Source organism: Lissotriton vulgaris, chromosome 3_1 (assembly GCF_964263255.1).
Source record: "Lissotriton vulgaris chromosome 3_1, aLisVul1.2, whole genome shotgun sequence".
NCBI lineage: Eukaryota > Metazoa > Chordata > Amphibia > Caudata > Salamandridae > Lissotriton > Lissotriton vulgaris.
This window is the reverse complement of record NC_141689.1, coordinates 330,204,756-330,227,500: the sequence shown is the minus strand read 5'-3', so window position 1 is coordinate 330,227,500 and position 22,745 is coordinate 330,204,756. Positions and strand designations below refer to the sequence as shown.

The 22,745-nt window shown below is 40.6% G+C and overlaps 1 protein-coding gene across 1 annotated transcript in view; it reads right to left on the bottom strand.

Moving 5' to 3' along the window:
• LOC147726409 (UDP-glycosyltransferase 3A1-like) overlaps positions 1-22,745 on the bottom strand; it is a 493,865-nt gene that overhangs the window by 425,771 nt on the left and 45,349 nt on the right. Inside the window, exon 2 of the mRNA XM_086960531.1 lies at positions 6,030-6,131. Coding sequence (XP_086816657.1) covers positions 6,030-6,131 — 102 coding nt within the window. The remainder of the gene's footprint in view (positions 1-6,029; positions 6,132-22,745) is intronic.

Sequence of the window (22,745 nt, the reverse complement as noted above, 5' to 3'; positions counted from 1 at the left end):
TTGGTTACCTTTCATAAGTGAGTGATCATAGTTATGACACTGTTGATTAAAAATTGATACTGCGAATGATTCCTACCTGGACATTTGGCTTATACAGCTAACTCAGAGGTCACCAGAAACTTTCTTGAATGAACAAGAAGGGATTAGTCTCTGACAACCGCATAAACATGACAACTTTGTTTCCCTTACAGTCGGAACAATGGATAACTATTTCAGTCAGTCAATTGTGCATGCTTTGTTTCTTTAGAGTTGCATACAAATAGTGAGACGGGCTTTTCAATAAAAAGGGTTTATTGAACAATCTTCTTTCTCATGCAAGAGGTATGAACTGCTACACTTGTTAGACAGAATGCGAAGTATAATGCGTACAGTGTCAACAATAATTTAAAATAATACTGTAATAGCAGTCAATCAATCAATCAATCACAAAATTTGTATAGCGCGCTACTCCCCCGTAGGGGTCTCAAGGCGCTGAGGGGGGGGGGTCGCTACTGCTCGAACAGCCAGGTCTTGAGTTGTTTCCTGAAGGAGAGGTGATCCTGGGTCAGCCGTAGGTGAGTGGGGAGGGAGTTCCATGTCTTGGCTGCAAGGTAGGAGAAGGATCTTCCTCCGACTGTGGATTTCCGAATTCTTGGGACGGAGGCTGGCGGATCGGAGCTGGCGGGTGGGTGTGTAGAAAGTGAGCCGGCTGTTGAGGTACTTCGGGCCCAAGTCCTGGATAGCCTTGTGTGCGTGGGTGAGGAGTCTGAGCGTGATCCTCTTGTTGACGGGGAGCCAGTGCAGGTCTTTCAGGTGGGCAGAGATGTGGCTGCGGCGGGGGATGTCCAGGATGAGTTGTGCTGAGGCGTTCTGGATGCGCTGGAGTCTTTTCTGGAGTTTGGCTGTGGTTCCAGCGTAGAGGGTGTTCCGTCTTGTCTGAGTTCAGTTTCAGACAGCTGGTCTTCATCCATTCCGCGACGGCTTTCATTCCTTCCTGGAGGTTGGCTTTGGCGGTGGTGGGGTCGTTGGTGAGGGAGAGGATCAGCTGGGTGTCGTTGGCGCAGGAGATGATGTTGAGGTTGTGTTGGCGGGCGATGGCTGCGAGGGGGCTCATGTAGACGTTGAAGAGGGTGGGGCTGAGTGAGGATCCTTGCGGGATGCCGCAGGTGACTTCGGTGGCCGCGGATCGGAACGGGGCGAGGCGGACTCTCTGGGTTCTTCCGGCGAGGAAAGAGATGATCCACTCCAGTGCCGCTCCTTGGATTCCGGTGTTGCTGAGGTGCTGTGTCAGGGTGCGGTGGCAGACGGTGTCGAAGGCTGCTGAGAGGTCCAGGAGAATGAGGGCAGCTGTTTCCCCGTTGTCGAGCAGGGACCTGATGTCGTCGGTGGCTGCGATGAGGGCGGTCTCGGTGCTGTGGTTTGCTCGGAAGCCAGACTGTGAGGGGTCGAGGGAGCCGTTGGTCTCGAGGAAGGTGGAGAGTTGTCTGTTGACGATCTTCTCGATGACTTTGGCTGAAAAGGGGAGGAGCGAGATGGGGCGGAAGTTCTTCAGGCCTGTGGGGTCCGCGGTGGGCTTCTTGAGAAGGGCGCTCAGCTCGGCATGTTTCTAGCTCTCCGGGAAGGTGGCGGATGCAAAGGAGCTGTTGATGATGTTCCGGAGTTGGGGTGAGATGGTGGCATCGGCTTTGTTGAAGATGTGGTGTGGGCAGGGTTCGAGGGGGAGCCGGAGTGGATGGTGTTCATCATGCGGGTGGTGTCTTCGGTGCTGACAGGGGTCCAGGTGCAGAGGGTCGTGGTTGGGGGCGCTGGTTCGGCAGTTGGGTGCGTGGTTTGTGCGCCGTAGCTGTTGTGGATGTCAGCGATCTTGCGGTGGAAGAAGGAGGCGAGAGAGTCGCAAAAGGTCTTGCTAGGGAGTGATGTCGGTGTTGCAGGCGCTGGGATTTGAGAGCTCTTTGACGATGTTGAAGAGCTCCTCGCTGTTATGGGTGTTGTTGTCCAGTCTTTCTTTGAATGTTGTCTTCTTGGTGCTTCGGATCAGCTGGTGGTGTTTGCAGGTAGCGTTCTTGAAGGCAGTCATGTTCTCTGCTGTCTGGTCATGGCGCCAGGCTTTCTCGAGGGTGCGGCATGTTTTCTTGGAGTTTTTGAGGTCGATGGTAAACCACAAGGCTTTCCTGCTGCCGGGTCTGCTGGGAGGATTCTTCAGTGGTGCGAGTTCATTGCGCAGTTGGTGAGCCACTGTGTGAGGTTGCAGGCTGCTTCGTTGGGGTCCGTCGTGTTGGTGGGTGGGTTCTGGCTGAGGGCAGTGGTGAGCTGGTCGGCGGTGATCTTGCTCCAACTTCTGCGGGGAACCTGTTGAGGGTAGTGGTGGTGGGTCGTGGTTCTCCTGAAGTTGAAGTGGACGCAGCTGTGGTCTGTCCAGTGTAGTCCGGTGGAGTGGCTGAAGGAGATGTGCTTGCTGGAGGAGAAGACGGGGTCAATTGTGTGTCCGGTGTAGTGGGTGGGGGTGTTCACCCATTGCTTGAGTCCGAGGTTGGCGAGGTTGTCCAGCAGGGCGGTGGTGTTGCAGTCCTTGTTGTTCTCCAGGTGGAAGTTGAAGATTTGCGAGACTAATCTTAAGTCGCAAGCTCAATGCAACAGCCTGATTTACATCCTTACTTCATTTCAGGGCCAACACTACTCTTTGGGTTGCCTAATGTATTAGTCCTGATGAAGACTCGCATGGCCACGGCCTAACTCACCTATAGGCCCTAAGACGAGTCTAAACGTCGACGCTCCCCCCTTTTCTCAACACCTGGATTGTGAAACACATTTTCTGGTGCAACAAGTTTTTGGAAGCTATGTCTCCATTTAATGAAAAATGTGTATGAAATTTATATCATAGGCCAGGTTACTGTCAGATGGTGTACTGTGCAACCGATCCATTGTGTATATAATATTGTGAATATCTCTATGCCTTTATCTATTTCCTTCTATTGAGCACTTGACAATTCTTTATTTCTTGCACGCCCCCTTTGGGCAACCTGAAAGGTTTTGATATAAAGATAGTGGTAAACACAATGAATTAAAATTGCCCCTGATTTTGTAAATTGCTGCTGTTGCATTTTGTTTGTTTTTTGTCTTTGTATAAATTCAATACATTGAATGTGTAGAATTGATCTGAGAGACGTATCCCGCAACTATGTGGTAATATTGATCATACATTAATTAATTCAGTGGAAGGAAAGTAATGGTTGAAGACCATTATATTTCAATAGTATCTAATACCCAGGTCTTTGACTTCATGGGTTTCCCCATTTTGGATAATGGTTTGAAGAATCAAAGTAAGGCGGTATTGAACACGAAGAAATCCTACACCCACTGTGATATGTGAATATACTTAACAGAAAATGATGCACCCAAATCATACTTCAATGAATCGTATTGCCATGAATTTGAGTGTAGGAGTTCGAAATAGCAGAGCCAGCACTCTGACACAATGAAAGATACATAACAATCACTGTCCTGCGATGATGATTGAGCCAAAGCAAAACATATAAAATTGTTATACATAAAACAACATGATTGCACAAATGATAACACTTCGTGATGAATGCAGCTCATAAGAGGTGACTGAACTTTGCACAAAATCACTTGTGATATGTACTATGGGAAGCAAATAATGTCCATTTTATCATTCAGACCACAAGGGGTCATAGTATTAAACAGTTTTACCCACCAAACCTCAATTTGCGATCTCAATCTCGAAATATCTCTGTCTGCACTGATCTGTATAATTTCCAAAATTATATATCTCAGTTGTGCGAAGGTATGATTATGATTAAGCCAGTGTGAAGCTAAATTGGATTTGATGTTCTTTGTCCTAATCGTGCTCTTATGTTTTAGTGATTCTGGTTTTGATTTTGAATTCTGTCTTGCCTACGTACATTAGGCTGCACGGACACTTTATGCAATAGATTACATAGGAAAAATTGCAATCCCTGAATATCTGAGCTTGAGGGGTTTGCTGGACTATAGGCGAGTGACAGTGTTGCCTAACATGACATTATAGCAATTAACACTATTTTAACTCTCTTTGGCAATAGTCAAAGCTTCTTGTGTAGATGTGATCCTTTTAATTCTTAACATCTCTGAGAATGGAAGATTATAAATGAGACTTGAGGGATGGAAGCTTAAGAATAATGATAAGGTATTCCTGTCAGTCTCCTTCTTGAAAACAGTTGTTTCCAAATTGGATCAACCCTTTGGAAATCAATACATCAAGGAAAGACAAGCTTGTCTTGCTCATGGTGTGTATGAGTTGAATTCGAGCACTCTCTTGATAGATTTCTTGGATTGTAAGTTCCAGTTTGGCCTGAGACTTGTTCCAAACTAAAGATATGCCATCAAAATATCTTCCATAGAAAATCAGGTTGGAATGCCAGTCTGAGTCAGCAAAGATATAATCTTGCTCAAATTTAGACATAAAAATGTCTGTGTAAGATGGTGCTCCAGAAATACTCATAGATGTTCCGCTTACTTGTGAATAGAACTTTTCTTTCCATACAAGGTAGCTATGTTATAAGCAAAACTGTAGAAGTTCAAGAATGAACACTCTGTTGGCTTCAATCACAGGAAGCTGAAGTAGAGCCCACTCACATGCATCCATGCCCGCTTGCAGTGGCATGGATGTGTACAAAAATGTTACGTCAATGGAACACAAAATCCATTGTTCATACAACTGGATGTCCAACTTGTTGAGAATTTGGAGAAAATGGGTAGTGTCTTTAATGTATGATTTACAATTCTGCATGAAAGATTGCAGAAAGTAATAAATGTGCTGTCCCAATGGCTCGAAAGCTGAGCCACAACCAGACACGATGGGTCTGAAAGGAGGATCATATACATTTTTATGAACTTTCAGCAGCATGTATAGGCGAGGACATCTGGGATGTTGAACCTTTAGAAAATTGAAAGTGTGGGTTGAGATCCAGTTCATATCCAAGGCTTTGTCTAAGATCTGGTCTAAAGTCACCATAATTTCATGGGTGTGGTCTCTCTCCAATTTAGCGTATGTATTCGTGTCCTGCAGATGCTTGGCGACCTTTTGTTCATAGAAACTAGTATCCATCACAACTAGCGCACCCCCTTTATCTGTTGATTAATACGTTAAGTGCTGTTTCTTGGCTAGTTGGTGCATTATCCATTCCTCATTCCTAGATAAATTGGATCTGGTTTTAGGTGCAGGTTCAATTTGGAGATGTCTTATTTGACCATAGTTTCAAACGTGTCCAAACGTTTGTGCGACGTCAGTGCCATGTACGTACTCAGAGGTTTAATCTTTTTATACGGTGTCTCAATTTGAGTAGATGAATCAGACTACATCGAATCAGACAAATGCAGCACATTAGTGAAGAAGTGGTGTAATCGAAGATTTCTCATGAATTAGAAAATTGATATCTAAATTTCTAAAGAATTACTGTCATACATGGGTATGAATGATGTTCCTTTGTTTAATGTACGTCTCTGTAGTTGATTATTGATTATTGGATGTCAAAGAATTTTGTAATCAAGAACAGCGTTTTGTTTATGTTGCATATATTGTTGATACATATTGAAAAATAGTCAATGCCTGTTTAATTTTGATTGGTTTAATTGTGTGAAATTAATGTCTTATGACATTAAACAATGAGTAATTTACAGTATGAATACGTTTTGATGCATTGTTTATTCTGATGTAGGACTTTGTGAATAGTCAGATTCAAAGAATTTTGCCACTACAAGCTTTATGACACAGGCCTACCACAGGATATGTTTGAGATGTTCATGAGCTGTCACAAAGATACAAAGTTGGTGTGATTTCATAACACACAACCTAGCGGATAGCAGCTACTTCATACGAAATACATACAAAAAATGAGTATTCTCTCGTTGTTACATTTTTTTCTGTGTGGAAGGGAAAGAAAAAGAGGATGAATGTAAAATGTTGGAAGGTGCTACAGTTATCACAGACATACTATGCATCTTGACACACAGTACAATGCAATGTCTATACTAAAAGAGACTTCATATACCTGAGATCATGATATTTCCAGACTTCAGCAACATTGTGACTTCATGACCACTCTCATGAAGAACATGCGAAACCTCACTCATCAGAAGGTGATGGCTTCCTCCTAAATGATGCAGGTTAAAAATCACATTGGAAAATATTAGCTATATATAATATAAACTGACTGCAGATAAATGTTGTATGTGTAAACATGGCTTCCCATTGACTTTGTCATCAATTCAGAAATGCAGTGGACATGCATTCAATTGCTCTGCATCTATATAAATGTTTTCACTCATTTATAATCATGCAATTATTGAAGAATCTATACTGTTGTAAGAACCATGAAACTATTTTGTGTTCCCTATCACAAACTCAGAGCATTAGGGCTCTATGGTACTGAACTATATTGGATGCTGTTTCAATAATTTGTACTGATGATGGGCTGCCATATTTACTGCTTAAAAGGATCAAAAACGTCAGAATTCTTTCTTGGTTTTAATATCTGTATAACTCTGTTTTCCAACAGTATGATTACTATAATACTATTATAATGTGCATATTCACGGTCAATTGAGCACACACTGCTATGCAATAAATAACTTTTGTTATTCTGAATCATCGTTTTAAACCATAAGCACTTACCAGTTTTGGCCAATAGAATGATTATGCTATATGACAAATCTTCATAACTGAATGCAAGAGACTTACCCCGGAGAACCAACTTTTTGTTATTCATGTGTGACACATAGCTTTAATGTTGAAAAATATGTGGATACTAATACAAATGTAAAAATTATCTGAAGTACCAATGCCTCAGTTTCACAAAACTTTGCAGCATTTCCATGTCTATAACTGAAACATATTGAAGAAAAATTCCCAAAGCAACTATAGGTCTATTGGATACATAAGACCTTATACTAAACACACATGATATTTATCTACTCGTAAGCAGAACATCCAAGGGAATATATATATATATTACACAGGTTCATCCCGAAACTCCCCAAACAAACTCCAACACTTCACAGGGCAATGAATAATTCATTTATTCTGGTGTGGCTGCACATATATGTATATATATATACACACAGTAGCCACTCTAGTTATAGTTGGGATGACCGGAGATAGGGATTTTTTTTATTTTGTGCCTTAATAACTTTGCCCCTGTTTGACAAATGTCTGTAAAGCTTTACAAACCTGCTGGCCCATTTAATTCTTGGGAGTCCTGAAAATGTTACAGCATTTTATCAAGGGTATGCAAAAAAAAGGGGTGTCCCAAAATGGACGTAAAATCCAAAGCATTTTACAAAGACTTTTGTTTTTTGTGTAGTGCGAAAACTGTCAGTCATAATTTGACAAAATTGGGAAGGATTTTATATTAATCTGTGAGGATGATTTGTTTTCAGTACTGCAGATAAGTAGGTAAGTATTTTATATGTTTTTAAGTGTTTTTCTCTGTGTTCTGCGTTACGCCTTTCAATGTAGGTAAGTATAGGTTTAGGCTCTTTCGGAATTCAATCAGAGTGTCCGTTTGTCTAAGGTTCAGGGGAAGTTCATCCAAAGGCGGGCGCCCACAACATTGAATGCCCTCCCTCCTGACCTGGCACGTTTGAACCTGGAGACAGACAAAAGGCTGATGACATCATCCAAGTGACAATCTGATAACACCTCATCATAAATTGATACTTGTATAGCGCACTACTCACCCGCTAGGGTCTCAAGGCGCTTGTACGAATACCGCTGTGGAACCCATCCTGGCTTTGCCTGTGAGGCGTCCACTCCTGGGCACCCCCAAGGTGGAGGCCAGGCCTCCTTAGCGTTGTGGGGGCCGTTGTGGAGATTAAGCAAGCTATTGCCCAGAGTTGCAGAGTGGGACTCCATGAATGGAATAGGCACAGAGGCGAGAATTATCAGGTCCGTGGAATTTTGAGCCCAAGACCCGCCGAGGCGGGGAATCGAACCCTGGTCCCGGGCTAGACCTCTGCATCAGGGTCTGCCACTCTAACCATTGAGCCACACTTCTCCATCATACACTAGTATAACCTTTCATCACTCACTGTAAAATATAGAGTACCATATTTGAAACCATTGACACAACAAAACCAGTTACTACATGCCCATTGAACAACAGAATCACTTATACATGCAGTCACTAATTAATAGAACACTATAAAATGCACTTATACACATATATAGACATTGACACATCAGCAGTCATCTTAGTTGGTTATGCAGTCACCTACTCACTCAGTTAAAATGTTAAAAATTCACCATTACAATTATACACTCATTCATATAGTTAGTCTCATAATCACTGACTCTTACATATACTTATTTATATACACCAATTCTCACCTACAATACCCTTTTATTTTCTTACTTTGTTGAAGATGTACAACTAAAACATATATTCGCTCACCAACACACAAATAAATACACTTAGTCACCCAAACAACTGTTTACACGTGCACTCTTAAACCTATACACCTAGTCAATCAACCATTCACACATCTATGCATAGAAACACAAAACCCACCCAACCACACACAACTCAGTGTCCCATACAAATACTCACCCAACTAATCAATAACTAATATACACACTCATGTAGTTAGTGACCAACTGATGCAGCATGTTATACAACAACAGAGACAGTGATGCACACATTCACATAGTTTAGTTAATAATCCATGTATTAAGTGACTGAGAAAAACTAATGTGAATTTACAGAAAATATGCTCTCAGTTTAACTTATAGATCACCTTTCAAACCTCTGTGGGAAAATCATGAGAAAATAGTTTTCTCTCAAACATGATTCATGATATCCCAGCAGAAGGCTTTTTCACATGGTAAAATCACCTTAGAACACACCAAGGGCCCGATGTAGGTGGCCAATCGGTATGTAGGGGCCTAAATCCAAGGCCACATGTAGGTAAATCTACATTTACAGAATCGGTAAAATTACCGATTCGTTAAAATACTGAATCGGTAATTTTACCGATTCTGTAAATTCCATATGTAGGTGGGACTCTTCTGAGTCCCAAAGGCCTAAACGAATTGGTATTTTACCATGAAATCCAACTTCATGGTAAAATACCGATTCCGGTGTGCATGCACATGTGTGCATGCACACCTATGCCATGTGGCAGGCAGACCTGCCCCTAGGGCTTGTATGCCTGCCACATGGCACCCAATCCTGTTCAGGGGGTGTCAAAGTGACACCCCCTGCACCCTTGTGAAATTCGGTATTTACCGATTCGGTAATTACCGAATCGGTAAAGCCTATTGATTCCTATGGGCTTTGAAGCCCATAGGAATCAATAGGCTTTACCGATTCGGTATTTACCGAATCGGTAAATACCGACTTTTACCGATTCGGTAAAAGGGAACATCTGGATTCCCTACATACCCACCCCTCACATTTACCGATTCTTAATTACCGAATCGGTAAAATTCTGTAATTTTCGGTAATTAAAAATCGGTAAATGTTACTTACCTACATCTGGCCCCAAATGATTTATAATGTAACTAAAGTCTTAAAACCTTCTATTAACTGCAATGCTTTTTAATGAGGTGCTATCATGTATATTGATCCCAAGATGGCTGCCAACACTTCTTGGATGAAATGCTGACAGCCAATCAGATCTCACGATGAGATGTGTCGTTAGGCTCCACCCAGATACATATATATATATATATATATCTATATATATATATATATATTACCTACTGGCGGTCGCCAGTAGGTAGTTATAGTTAGGATTTTTTTCAATGTTAAATCTCAAAATTCTATTTGGAATAACTTTGGCGCCGGTTGACGAATCTGCCTGAAAATTTCATGAAAATGGCCTCGTCAAGCTCCGGTCCTTCCCTGAAAGTTTGGGGGGGATACGTCAAGCGGGGGCCGAGATAAAAGGGGGGTCCCAAAACGTGTTTTCCCCATGTTAATTTCCATAGGGCGGTCGATTTCACTTTTAGCCCGAACGGCTGAATGGATTTGTACGAAACTTGGCAAAATTGTAGGGACTGTTAGCCCGATGTGCCTTTGCTATGTCTCAAGATATGTGCTCCAGTGGATTTTGAGTAATTTAGGTGCAAAAAAATATATATATCTATAGCAGCGCACCGGTGCGCGCACCGGAGAGCGCTCCAGGCGCGCCACGCGAGGTGCGCATGGAAAGCTGATTGGCTCTCGGGTGTCTGTAAACATTCGAAATAGTCCAGAGCGGCCGCCATCTTGTGTCTCGGTAAAATCGAGACATAAGAGGTGGCTAAAACAAAGGGGGAACTGACCATAAGGCGTCAGGGATAGACCCCTTTGACCCCCTAGGTTTGATGTGGGGGCTATAAAAGGGCCCCGCGGGGCATTTAAAATATTTTTTTTTTTCGTTTTGCGCGGGGGAAGCGCCCGGTGCGCGCACCGGGGAGCGGCCCTGGGAGCGTACTATGAGGAAAAAAGGTGACAGAGTTTTTAAAAAATGAAGTTTTGATTTAGAAATTGGAGGTAGTTCTAAAAAGAACTTTTTTTTTTCTTCTTTTTGTTGTTTTATATTTTTTTTGTGTTTTTTGAACTTTTTGAACTTTTTTTGGCTTTTCAAAACAGTTTTATATTTTTTTTGTATTTTTTTAGGGGGAGAAACAAAAAAAGGGAATTGAAACTGGCTCAACTGGAGCAAAAAAACAAAAAACCCAAAAAATTACTTCTTTTTGGGGCACTTGTGATTATCACCTGCAAGGACGATGAGCTTAACACTTTGTTCCCCATAGGAGATAAGCTTGCCACAAGCAGTACAAGTAATTTTAAAATCAGCAAATCTCGGCTGAATGCAAGGCATCACCTCGGATGTTTCTGGTTCCAAGGAAGTGGGTTGGTTTCTTTGGGAGGGGGTCCTTGATGACTGGGGGAGGTTACTGGCCAGTTCCCGGAACTCTGCACGAGAGTAGTTGTTTGGATGCTTTCTTGTCATGTGCCGAATCATGGTATAGTTACCAAATGAGTATTTCTTGTTTGGGTTGCCCCGTGAAAGTTCATCATTGCAGATGAGGCAAGTCACCTTGGCCGCATTCACCTTTTTTTTCCCCTCTGGAAGTGAAAAAAACTCCCATACAATGTGTGGTTTGGGTTTGTATGGGGTATTTTCTTCTGGCAGCCATCTTCTTCTCCCCTCCTCCTCTTCCTCTTCCTCCTCCTCCTGTTCTTGACCACCAATATAATTTGGAGCTGGTCCTCTTGGTGGTTGTGGTGGTGGTGGTGGGGCAGATGCACCAGCTGATGCTACTAATGAAGCCATTATTTAGAGCAAAAAAGTAGACAGAGCAACACACAGGTCTTCCTCAGTCAAAGGACAAAGTCAGAATAAGGAAAAAAGGTGGGGTCTTTCATCATTTAGAAAAAAAAACTGTCCTGAACCAATGAGAAGTGTTATTTTCAGGTCACAAGACCAGGGGCTTCATCATTATGAAACCAAAACTGTTATGAACCAATGAAAAGTGTTATTTTCTGCTCACATGACCCGACGCGCTTACGCTACGCGCCCGGGGCGCGCCCGGGGGCGCGCCCCGGGTCGCGCAGCGTAAGCGCGTCGGAAGTTTACGTTGTGCGATCGTATTCGCTCGAGTACTTCCGGGTGCGCTTACGCCGTGCGTATCACGCGGTCGCGGCTACGCGATACGTCACGATCATGTTTACGTTTGCGATATTGGCGCTCACGGGACGCTCCCCGGAGCGCGCCCCGGGGCGCTTTTCAGAAATACGCTTTTCGGGGCGCTCCCCGGGGCGCGCTCCGGGAGCGCTCCCCCCAAAAATTAAAAAAAAAAAATGGGATAATTGTAGGGACAGGTAGCCCTATTCTGAAGTGGTTTGTAAAAAAATGAACTTTAGAAAAATATGTATTGTGCTACATTGGGCTTAATATATGTTAGAGCCAAAATGAAGCCCAAATGTAGCCCAAAGTAGCCCAATGTAGCCCAAAGATGGCCACCAGAGACCAAAAATTGTAAATGTAGCCCAAATTTCAACTAGATGTAGCCCAACTGTAGCCCAATGACAGAATGTACAAGAGTGTTAAAAAGAACAACTAGAGTGCTAACAGTCTTATTTATAAAGTGAAACTTATAGTTAGGAATTAGCATTAAAAAAAACCTATGAAATTCACTGAAAAAACCATAGGTTTCACACCAGTTAAAGTTAGGAATTAGCATTTAAAAAACCTTTGAAATTCAGTGAAAAAACCATAGGTTTCACACCGGTTATAGTTAGGAATTAGCATTTAAAAAACCTATTAAATTCACTGAAAAAACCATAGGTTTCACACCAGTTATAGTTAGCTGGAAATTTTACTGATATAAAACCATTGAAATTCCCACGTTATAGTTAGTCGGACTCACTATAACTTGCGCGTGCAATGCACTGCTGATGACATCACATATTACATCACTCATGACATGGTCAGTGACATCACTGATGACACCATCCAGTGAATATGTGTCTTTCTGAAAAATAAATATTAGTGAGTTATGTTTAAATATTTAAATACATATATTAGTGTTTCACTTTGTGTATAAGTGGCTACATGTGCTGATAAGTAGCTACATGCGTATGTATATGGGTTATTTGATATTTTTATTAGTATCAGTATGAGTGTCTATATGGTTTGGTGGAGGTATTACTTAGCACATAGATGCATGAGTGACTGACTCTTTGTTTGTATGTGTTTTGAAGACAGCATATGTACAGGACTGTATGGGTGGATGAGTGTCTATATGTGTTTGTTAGTGAGTGAATGACTGTCTCACTAGTGTCTTTATCAGTAACTACATATGTTTTAATCTAGTATATATGAATATTGATGTATATAAGTGAGTATATGTGAGAGTAAGAGATTGTAAGATTTCCTGTTTAAATAAGTATGTGTTTCTATAAGTGATTGTTTAAGAGAGTAAATATGTGTAATTTTCAATAGAAGTAAGGTGGAAGTGTGTGTATAACTCTATATTCAAATAAATGGTTGTTCAATAGTTTATTTGCACGTGTGAATATGTGTGTGAGTAACTTTTGGATGAATGTCGGTGTGTAACAGGATGTATAGGTGTATCTCTTCATATGATGAGTGAGTATATGTATGAGTGACTATATAGAACTGTTGGTGAATGAGTGGATGAGTATATAGATAGTGGAAGTACAGAATTGCTTGTTGTAACTGATATAGGTATGTCCATTTTTTAAAAATTTCAGTTTCTATTTTTTAATATGTGTCTCAAGGGTTACTTTACACTGAGAGGAGGTCTGTCACTGTGTCACAAGGATGGTGTCATCAGTGATGTCATGAGTGATGTCACTGACCATGTCATGAGTGATGTAATATGTGATGTCATCAGCAGTGCATTGCACGCGCAAGTTATAGTGAGTCCGACTAACTATAACGTGGGAATTTCAATGGTTTTATATCAGTAAAATTTCCAGCTAACTATAACTGGTGTGAAACCTATGGTTTTTTCAGTGAATTTAATAGGTTTTTTAAATGCTAATTCCTAACTATAACCGGTGTGAAACCTATGGTTTTTTCACTGAATTTCAAAGGTTTTTTAAATGCTAATTCCTAACTATAACTGGTGTGAAACCTATGGTTTTTTCAGTGAATATATATATATATATCTATATATATATATATATATATATATATATATATATATATATATATATATATATATATATATATATATATAGATATATATATATATTCCTTTAATATCTAAAATCTACTGAACAGATTTCCACCATTTAACAAAAAGGCACTAGTCTGAACCAAGGACTACCTCTTTGCCAAATTTGGTGTAATTCCGTTTCAGTTTGGGCTGTGGCTGCGACTATGGGAAGTTGCATGGGGAAAACACGTTTTGGGACCCTGACGCCAAAGTTATTGCAAATACAATGTTGCGGATTTCCTATGGAAAATAGGTCCTAACTATAACTACCTACTGGCGACCGCCAGTGGGTAATATATATATATATACTTTTGCTCCAAGTACACCCGCTTGGTGCACTCGCAGACGGGTGCTATTCAAATGCGGAGGTGCATCCGCATATCAATCAAAGCTCCGACTCTCCTCCAAATCCAGGACAATCCCCAAGGAAGACAGCAATTTGCGGGAGAAGGTTCGCTATTTTATTTTCGCGGACCACAGTCACTCAAACAGACGTGTTTCGGCAATGGCCTTCATCGATAATTACAAGCGAAAAAGAAGACAGTACCTCTGTGTGGACCTATATTTCTTTTAACATGGAAAATATCGAAAAAGTTTTTAGAAAGATGCCAGTGAGAAACTATAAAGTATTATTCAAACATTAGATATTTATTTGATTATTTTTTCATTTTCAACATTTTTCAACATTTGTAAAAAAGACATTTGTGCAAGAGTACAAAAACGTTATCATTGTATAAACCACATTTTTACATACAGATTTTAGTAATGGTCATCCTAACATTCAAGATATGCCCTCTAATAACAGTTTATCTAAATGATCATACAGCATAGACTCATACATCAGTCATACTGATTCTAAAAGTTAAAGATACAGATCTAACAACCTAAACACATAGACATGATGGTACAAGACATTGGACTAACACTAATAATGGCTCAAAGGTGTACTTAGTGTGGTACGCATGGGAACCTAGATGGTATGGTTCCTGCTAGTTCTGATGGAGTTAACTAGATCGTATCCTGGGCAGTAGATGGTAGGCCGACGTACGTTTCGGTGAGTGTCACCTTCCTCAAGGCCGAAGACAAAGAACAGACAAGTGCCTAATACACTTATAGTTAAAATAAGAGGGCTTCGTACAAAATTCTGAAAAAGAGAGTACAAAAGATATTTCTTTTACTTATTTTGTATGGTCGTCTTTCTCAGTGGCATCATATATGTACACAAACTTTATTAAAGTTAAATTTGAATAAGTGCTCATAGATAGCTAGCACATCTGGTTGGGAAGAAATAGACCATAGAATGGAAGAGACCACCAGTTGACAAGAGACAAGGTGAGGGGTAAAAGGTGAGGTGACATGGTGAATCTAGTGAATTGAAAACACCCAAAAAGTACATGAAACATGCAGTGCTTATGGGTTAATATAGTATGCTGGTATCTGCACAAAGAGGAAGCTTTACCTATGATAAAAAGGATCTAGGCGTATCAATGGAGACAGACTTGTTGGTTTCTATAGGGCGTTAGCTGGAAAAAGATTGTTTATAAAAAGTTATTAAAACATGTTTGAAGTGGTAATACTGAGACTGGGGTATAAATGCTAAAGTAGTAGATATTGATTTACCTCAGTGTCCAAAGTGCGCTCATATTAGTTATCTTTAATGTATGAGCCACCTAGGGGACTTCTGTATGGCGTTTATAGCTGCATGGAAATAGAAAGTAATCAACATGCTAGCTATTACAGAAAACAGAACTGTGAAGTAATCATTAAAGGATGTTGGGATAAATACCTCAGGCATTCGTGCTGCGCGATGATTTTATAATGGGTACATAGTGCGTAAGGAAACACCTGAATCTGTATGAAAAAATAGCCCAAGTTATGCACAAATATGTGCAAAGAGATGTGGGGTTTTCTAATATAAATTGCGCCGCGATAACTATGCCTATTGTGATGTTAGCAAGTTCTGAAATAGTTTAAAGTAGAAGCGAGAGCTAATCATTAAGTTACAAAGAGCTTAATGGCATGACTACAGACTGTGGTAATAGCGTTTTGAAAAGGGATGACAGCTTGATGATTTGCTAATAGACCGTGCCTCCTGGAGTGTAGTTCAACGTAAGAAATAGTTATGATGCGTGTATCTGCAGCCTCTAAAATGATAGAGGTAAAAATCCCGTATTAGCATTACAACAAACCTTAGCCTCTTTTCCAGCAGTCTCAATATATCACTGTCCAGAATCTCTGGATGCAATATTAACATTTTTATAAACTGATAAGAGACGCCCTCTAACGCGTCCTGCTCGTACGCAGAGGTCTAATCAGGCAATGTGAGTCTGACTCGCTCACTCTCGAGCCCTCGCCATAGCATTTAAGCACAGCTAACTACTTGGTATAAATTAAACGTAACAGCAAAGCAACCAGTAGGATCATATATATAGAATGTAAACTCGCTGTCAGCGTTTTCACAAACTTGAGCCTTTTACTGAGCAGGTCCCACTTTCTAACTGCCCTTTTACCTCTATCGTTTTAGAGGCTGCAGATACACGCATCATAACTATTTCTTACGTTGAACTACACTCCAGGAGGCACGGTCTTTGTGACCGGAACGCTTACAATCAGGTAAGACGAACGGCACCTCATTACCCGCCGATCCCCCATTAGCAAATCATCAAGCTGTCATCCCATTTCAAAACGCTATAACCACAGTCTGTAGTCATGCCATTAAGCTCTTTGTAACTTAATGATTAGCTCTCGCTTCTACTTTAAACTATTTCAGAACTTGCTAACATCACAATAGGCATAGTTATCGCTTAATGCGGTGCAATTTATATTAGAAAACCCCACATCTCTTTGCACATATTTGTGCATAACTTGGGCTATTTTTTCATACAGATTCAGGTGTTTCCTTACGCACTATGTACCCATTATAAAATCATCGCGCAGCACGAATGCCTGAGGTATTTATCCCAACATCCTTTAATGATTACTTCACAGTTCTGTTTTCTGTAATAGCTAGCATGTTGATTACTTTCTATTTCCATGCAGCTATAAACGCCATACAGAAGTCCCCTAGGTGGCTCATACATTAAAGATAACTAATATGAGCGCACTTTGGACACTGAGGTAAATCAATATCTACTACTTTAGCATTTATACCCCAGTCTCAATATTACCACTTCAAACATGTTTTAATAACTTTTTATAAACAATCTTTTTCCAGCTAACGCCCTATAGAAACCAACAAGTCTGTCTCCATTGATACGCCTAGATCCTTTTTATCATAGGTAAAGCTTCCTCTTTGTGCAGATACCAGCATACTATATTAACCCATAAGCACTGCATGTTTCATGTACTTTTTGGGTGTTTTTAATTCACTAGATTCACCATGTCACCTCACCTTTTACCCCTCACCTTGTCTCTTGTCAACTGGTGGTCTCTTCCATTCTATGGTCTATTTCTTCCCAACCAGATGTGCTAGCTATCTATGAGCACTTATTCAAATTTAACTTTAATAAAGTTTGTGTACATATATGATGCCACTGAGAAAGACGACCATACAAAATAAGTAAAAGAAATATCTTTTGTACTCTCTTTTTCAGAATTTTGTACGAAGCCCTCTTATTTTAACTATAAGTGTATTAGGCACTTGTCTGTTCTTTGTCTTCGGCCCTGAGGAAGGTGACACTCACCGAAACGTACGTCGGCCTACCATCTACTGCCCAGGATACGATCTAGTTAACTCCATCATAACTAGCAGGAACCATACCATCTAGGTTCCCATGCGTACCACACTAAGTACACCTTTGAGCCATTATTAGTGTTAGTCCAATGTCTTGTACCATCATGTCTATGTGTTTAGGTTGTTAGATCTGTATCTTTAACTTTTAGAATCAGTATGACTGATGTATGAGTCTATGCTGTATGATCATTTAGATAAACTGTTATTAGAGGGCATATCTTGAATGTTAGGATGACCATTACTAAAATCTGTATGTAAAAATGTGGTTTATACAATGATAACGTTTTTGTACTCTTGCACAAATGTCTTTTTTACAAATGTTGAAAAATGTTGAAAATGAAAAAATAATCAAATAAATATCTAATGTTTGAATAATACTTTATAGTTTCTCACTGGCATCTTTCTAAAAACTTTTTGGATATTTTCCATGTTAAAAGAAATATAGGTCCACACAGAGGTACTGTCTTCTTTTTCGCTTGTTTTTTCTCCCCCCTCTGGGCCTCAAAGTATCTGGGAGATCTCTCTTCCCTTATATTCTCAACAGTCTTTACTGTAGAGTTTTTTCTTCCTCGATTAGCTCTGTAGCTGCTCATAGCACACATCTTTTGGTTTAGTCTGACCTTATCTACCACTGACACTATACTATACAACCCTTCTCCAACTTTTTTCACGTTGAGTCCTATCTCTTAATTACATTAGTGGCGCACTTTCCCTCCTCTCATCACAGCCATGGACAACCTAAAAACATTCGGCTTCTCCGATGAAGATTTCCTCACTATGATGGACCAAATCACAGGCGGCAACAAAAGCAATACCACCAGTGTTCCTACTACCAACACCGATTGGCTAAAATTAGTTAACTTAAAAAAGAAAGCCAAAAGAATGGAATCACATGCTTTTTTTATGGGGGAATATCTCAAAGCGGGAGCTATCCCCATAGGACTTAGAGTCAGAAACATACCGGCCCTATTTGTGGAAGTTCGCAGTTTCCTAGAACGTTGGTCCCTCATAGCAAATCGCTGTTCACGCGATCGGATGCTCCTCACCATAAACACAGTCAAAGATATGCTAGTGGCATTACAAAAAGAAATCCACGAGCTAGAAGAGAAGTTAAAAGCAAATCCATCGTTAGAAGAAGCCAAGAAAACCTTACAAGAAATAAATGAAGAAATAGAGGAATTCGACACATACCTCATGAAAAAGAAAATGGATAAACTTAGAAAAGATGTCCGTTGGTTTGCACAGGAAAAAATCTATCCTTATCTAAAACAAGACTTCTATAATCAACAACAAGAAGACATAGCTGAAGGAACCAGATCATATGATCAAACCTATTATAACTCTAGATTTAACAAAAGAGTAAGATTTCAAACCTTCTCTAACACCAATTCCTCAGACTCAGAACAAGAAGGAATAATAACAGAAGAAGACTATGACTATGGCTACCCTAATCACAATCAAAGAGGACACTTCTCGGGAAGACCAAACCGAGGCCCACGACAGCCTTTTTTAGTGAGGGGCAGAGGACGAGGAAGACCTCGTTATCCGACAACAAACCAGAATCAATATCAACAACCGAACCAATACCAGCAACCGAACCCTCCACATCCTCAGCCATATGTCCAAACGAGACGGCAACAATATTGGAAACAATAAAAAATCAAAACAACATATCCATACCAATATTTAACCTGTCTTCACACAAATTATCATCAGAAGAAGTAAAAACCTTAAGCAAAGGATTATCATATGTACCAAGTACTGGAGCAAACAGATTCCAAATACATCAAGACATTTTTTCCTTCTTCAGGAAAATTAGGCTAAGAAAGTACTTTGACAACCTAGAAACAAGAGAAGAAGAGGAAAATCTATCAGGCTGCCACCCTCCCTCTACTTTCACCCCCACCTTGGACATGTTAGGACCAGAAGTGGCGATATTTGAGAAAAGTGTCTTGAATGAACTGGAGAGAATTCTCAAATTTATCCCACTGCCCCACACAAACTTAGAAAAAGAGGAAAGATCAGCCCTGCAAACGCTACAAAATAACCAAGACATCATAATAAAACCATGCGATAAAGCGGGAGGGATTGTGATTATGGACACATGCCACTATGCAAACAAAATAAACCAAATGCTAGGAGTGGAAGAACATTACAGAAAAGCAAGCAAACGATCGCTTACAAATCTAGCAGAAGAAATCAAAAAGCTAGTATCAAAAGCTTTTGTAGAAGGGTTTATATGTCAAAAAGAGATGGACTACCTTATTAACACCTACCCTGTAGTCCCTGCTATTTATGGTGTTCCAAAAACACACAAAAACACTCTGGACCCACCTCTGAGGCCTATAGTAGCCTCTATAAACTCTAGCACGGAACCCCTCTCAAAATACTTAGATACCTTCTTATGCCCGCTCACTGCTACCTATGCCTCGTACATCAAGGACACTGGGCATATGATCAAAGTTCTTGAGAACTCCCGTTTCAATAATGCTACCCAACTGCTAGTGACTTGTGATATAGAATCCCTATACACAAATATTCCTCAAGATAAAGCAGTGGAATCTGTCGCAGCCCTCCTAGCACGAACACCAGGAACAAGACCAGATACCTTCATTTTGGAGTGCTTAAAAATGGTACTACAAAACAACTTTTTCGAATTTGGAGAGGAAGTATACCACCAAGTGAAAGGGGTCAGTATGGGGGCCTCTTGTGCCCCCAGTATTGCTAAAATCTATATGGGGGAGTTCGAACGAAAGAACATCTATAATGAAATCGCACCGTTTTTTGAGAACATCAGTAGGTGGCATAGATTTATAGATGATGTGTTTTTTATTTGGTCAGGAACAGAAGATCTCCTAAAGGAATTTATGGAATGGCTTAATTTAGCCGACAAAAACCTGAAATTCACCCATAACTTCTCAGCAAACCAAGTGGAATTCCTGGACATATGGGTACGCCATACAGATGGCATACTAACAGTCGATCTGTATCGCAAGCCCACAGCCAAAAATACCATTCTGGAACACAGCAGCTACCACCCTAACTGCCAAAAAGACTCCATCCCTTTTGGGGAGTTCTTACGAATAAAAAGAAACTGCACATCTATGAGAGACTTCATGATACATGCCAACCAGCTAACAGAACGACTACTAGCAAGAGGATACCCCAAACGTCTCATACGTAACTCTATGAAAAGGGCGAAATATTACAACAGAGATGCCCTTTTAAACCCTGCTCCAAAACCCCAGGATCAGAAACTTGTCTGCGTCCTAAATCACTCTACCATTAACAACAAAATAAGGAAAGTGATTCACAACAATTGGAAAATACTAAACACTAATGATCAAGAAAGCAGATTAAACAAACCAATTCTTGCCTTTAGGAGAAACCAGAATCTCCGTGATAAGCTAGTACATAGTGGATAGAAAGGAAAAGAAAAAGACAAACAGAAAACCTTGGATGGAAACCCCTTACCAAAGGGCAATCACAGATGCGGAAACTGCCATGCATGTGACCAGGTCATACCAGGTGAGAAATGGACTTATGGACACAAACAAGGAAACCTAAAAGAAATGACCAATTGCAGAACAAAAAACATTATATACTTGATCATATGTCCATGTGACATAGGATATGTAGGGGAAACATCGAGAGAATTCCGTACTAGACTGTCTGAACACAAATCTGCAATCCGAACTCATAAAACCGGTGCCCCTATGGTTGCCCATTTCATGCAATATAATCATAATGAGAAAGATATACGCTGGCAAATTTTGGAACATGTCCACACACCTCCAGGCAAAGACCCGTCAATCTTTCGCAAAAAACGCGAAACCTTTTGGATACACTATCTGGACACTGTCCGTTTTGGGCATAATGAAGAAATCTCATGGATAGTAACACTCCAATAAGATTTCAACAACTATGTACTTGGCCTCTGTGAATCACGCCATACCATAGTGCAAGCTTTATCCCTTGTCATTATTGTCTGTAAACTTCAATAAATAGGTCGCATTCAGCCCCTCTGAAACTGATTCCTCGTAAAAGATATTTTGTAAATACGTACTTATTCACCAGTATCTTTGATCACCATTCACTTACTCCAATATGGCCACCACAAAGCCTCTATACTAGTCCATCTTTCATGTCTCACTTTAAGATATGGCTTTAGTCCTACATCTCTGTCAATGATCCCCCTCAGAACCTCGATTGCTGCAGTGTATTTAAAACGCCCACAACACTCACAACCCTCTCAGGCAGGGACCTCTGTCCAGAACCCCCGGATGTGGAAGCAGCACTCTGACAAAATGGTAAGAGACGCCTTCTAACGCGCCCTGCTTGCATGCCCAGTTGCAATTACTTAACGTTAGCCATTCGTTCTAAATACCATGTGTTCCCTAACGAGCCTTTGCGTCAGCATCGCGTTTGGAGTAAATTGTTTAAACCTGCGGTAATCCGCATACACAATTCAAAATCCCGTATTAGCATTACAACAAACCTTAGCCTCTTTTCCAGCAGTCTCAATATATCACTGTCCAGAATCTCTGGATGCAATATTAACATTTTTATAAACTGATAAGAGACGCCCTCTAACGCGTCCTGCTCGTACGCAGAGGTCTAATCAGGCAATGTGAGTCTGACTCGCTCACTCTCGAGCCCTCGCCATAGCATTTAAGCACAGCTAACTACTTGGTATAAATTAAACGTAACAGCAAAGCAACCAGTAGGATCATATATATAGAATGTAAACTCGCTGTCAGCGTTTTCACAAACTTGAGCCTTTTACTGAGCAGGTCCCACTTTCTAACTGCCCTTTTACCTCTATCGTTTTAGAGGCTGCAGATACATGCATCATAACTATTTCTTACGTTGAACTACACTCCAGGAGGCACGGTCTTTGTGACCGGAACGCTTACAATCAGGTAAGACGAACGGCACCTCATTACCCGCCGATCCCCCATTAGCAAATCATCAAGCTGTCATCCCATTTCAAAACGCTATAACCACAGTCTGTAGTCATGCCATTAAGCTCTTTGTAACTTAATGATTAGCTCTCGCTTCTACTTTAAACTATTTCAGAACTTGCTAACATCACAATAGGCATAGTTATCGCTTAATGCGGCGCAATTTATATTAGAAAACCCCACATCTCTTTGCACATATTTGTGCATAACTTGGGCTATTTTTTCATACAGATTCAGGTGTTTCCTTACGCACTATGTACCCATTATAAAATCATCGCGCAGCACGAATGCCTGAGGTATTTATCCCAACATCCTTTAATGATTACTTCACAGT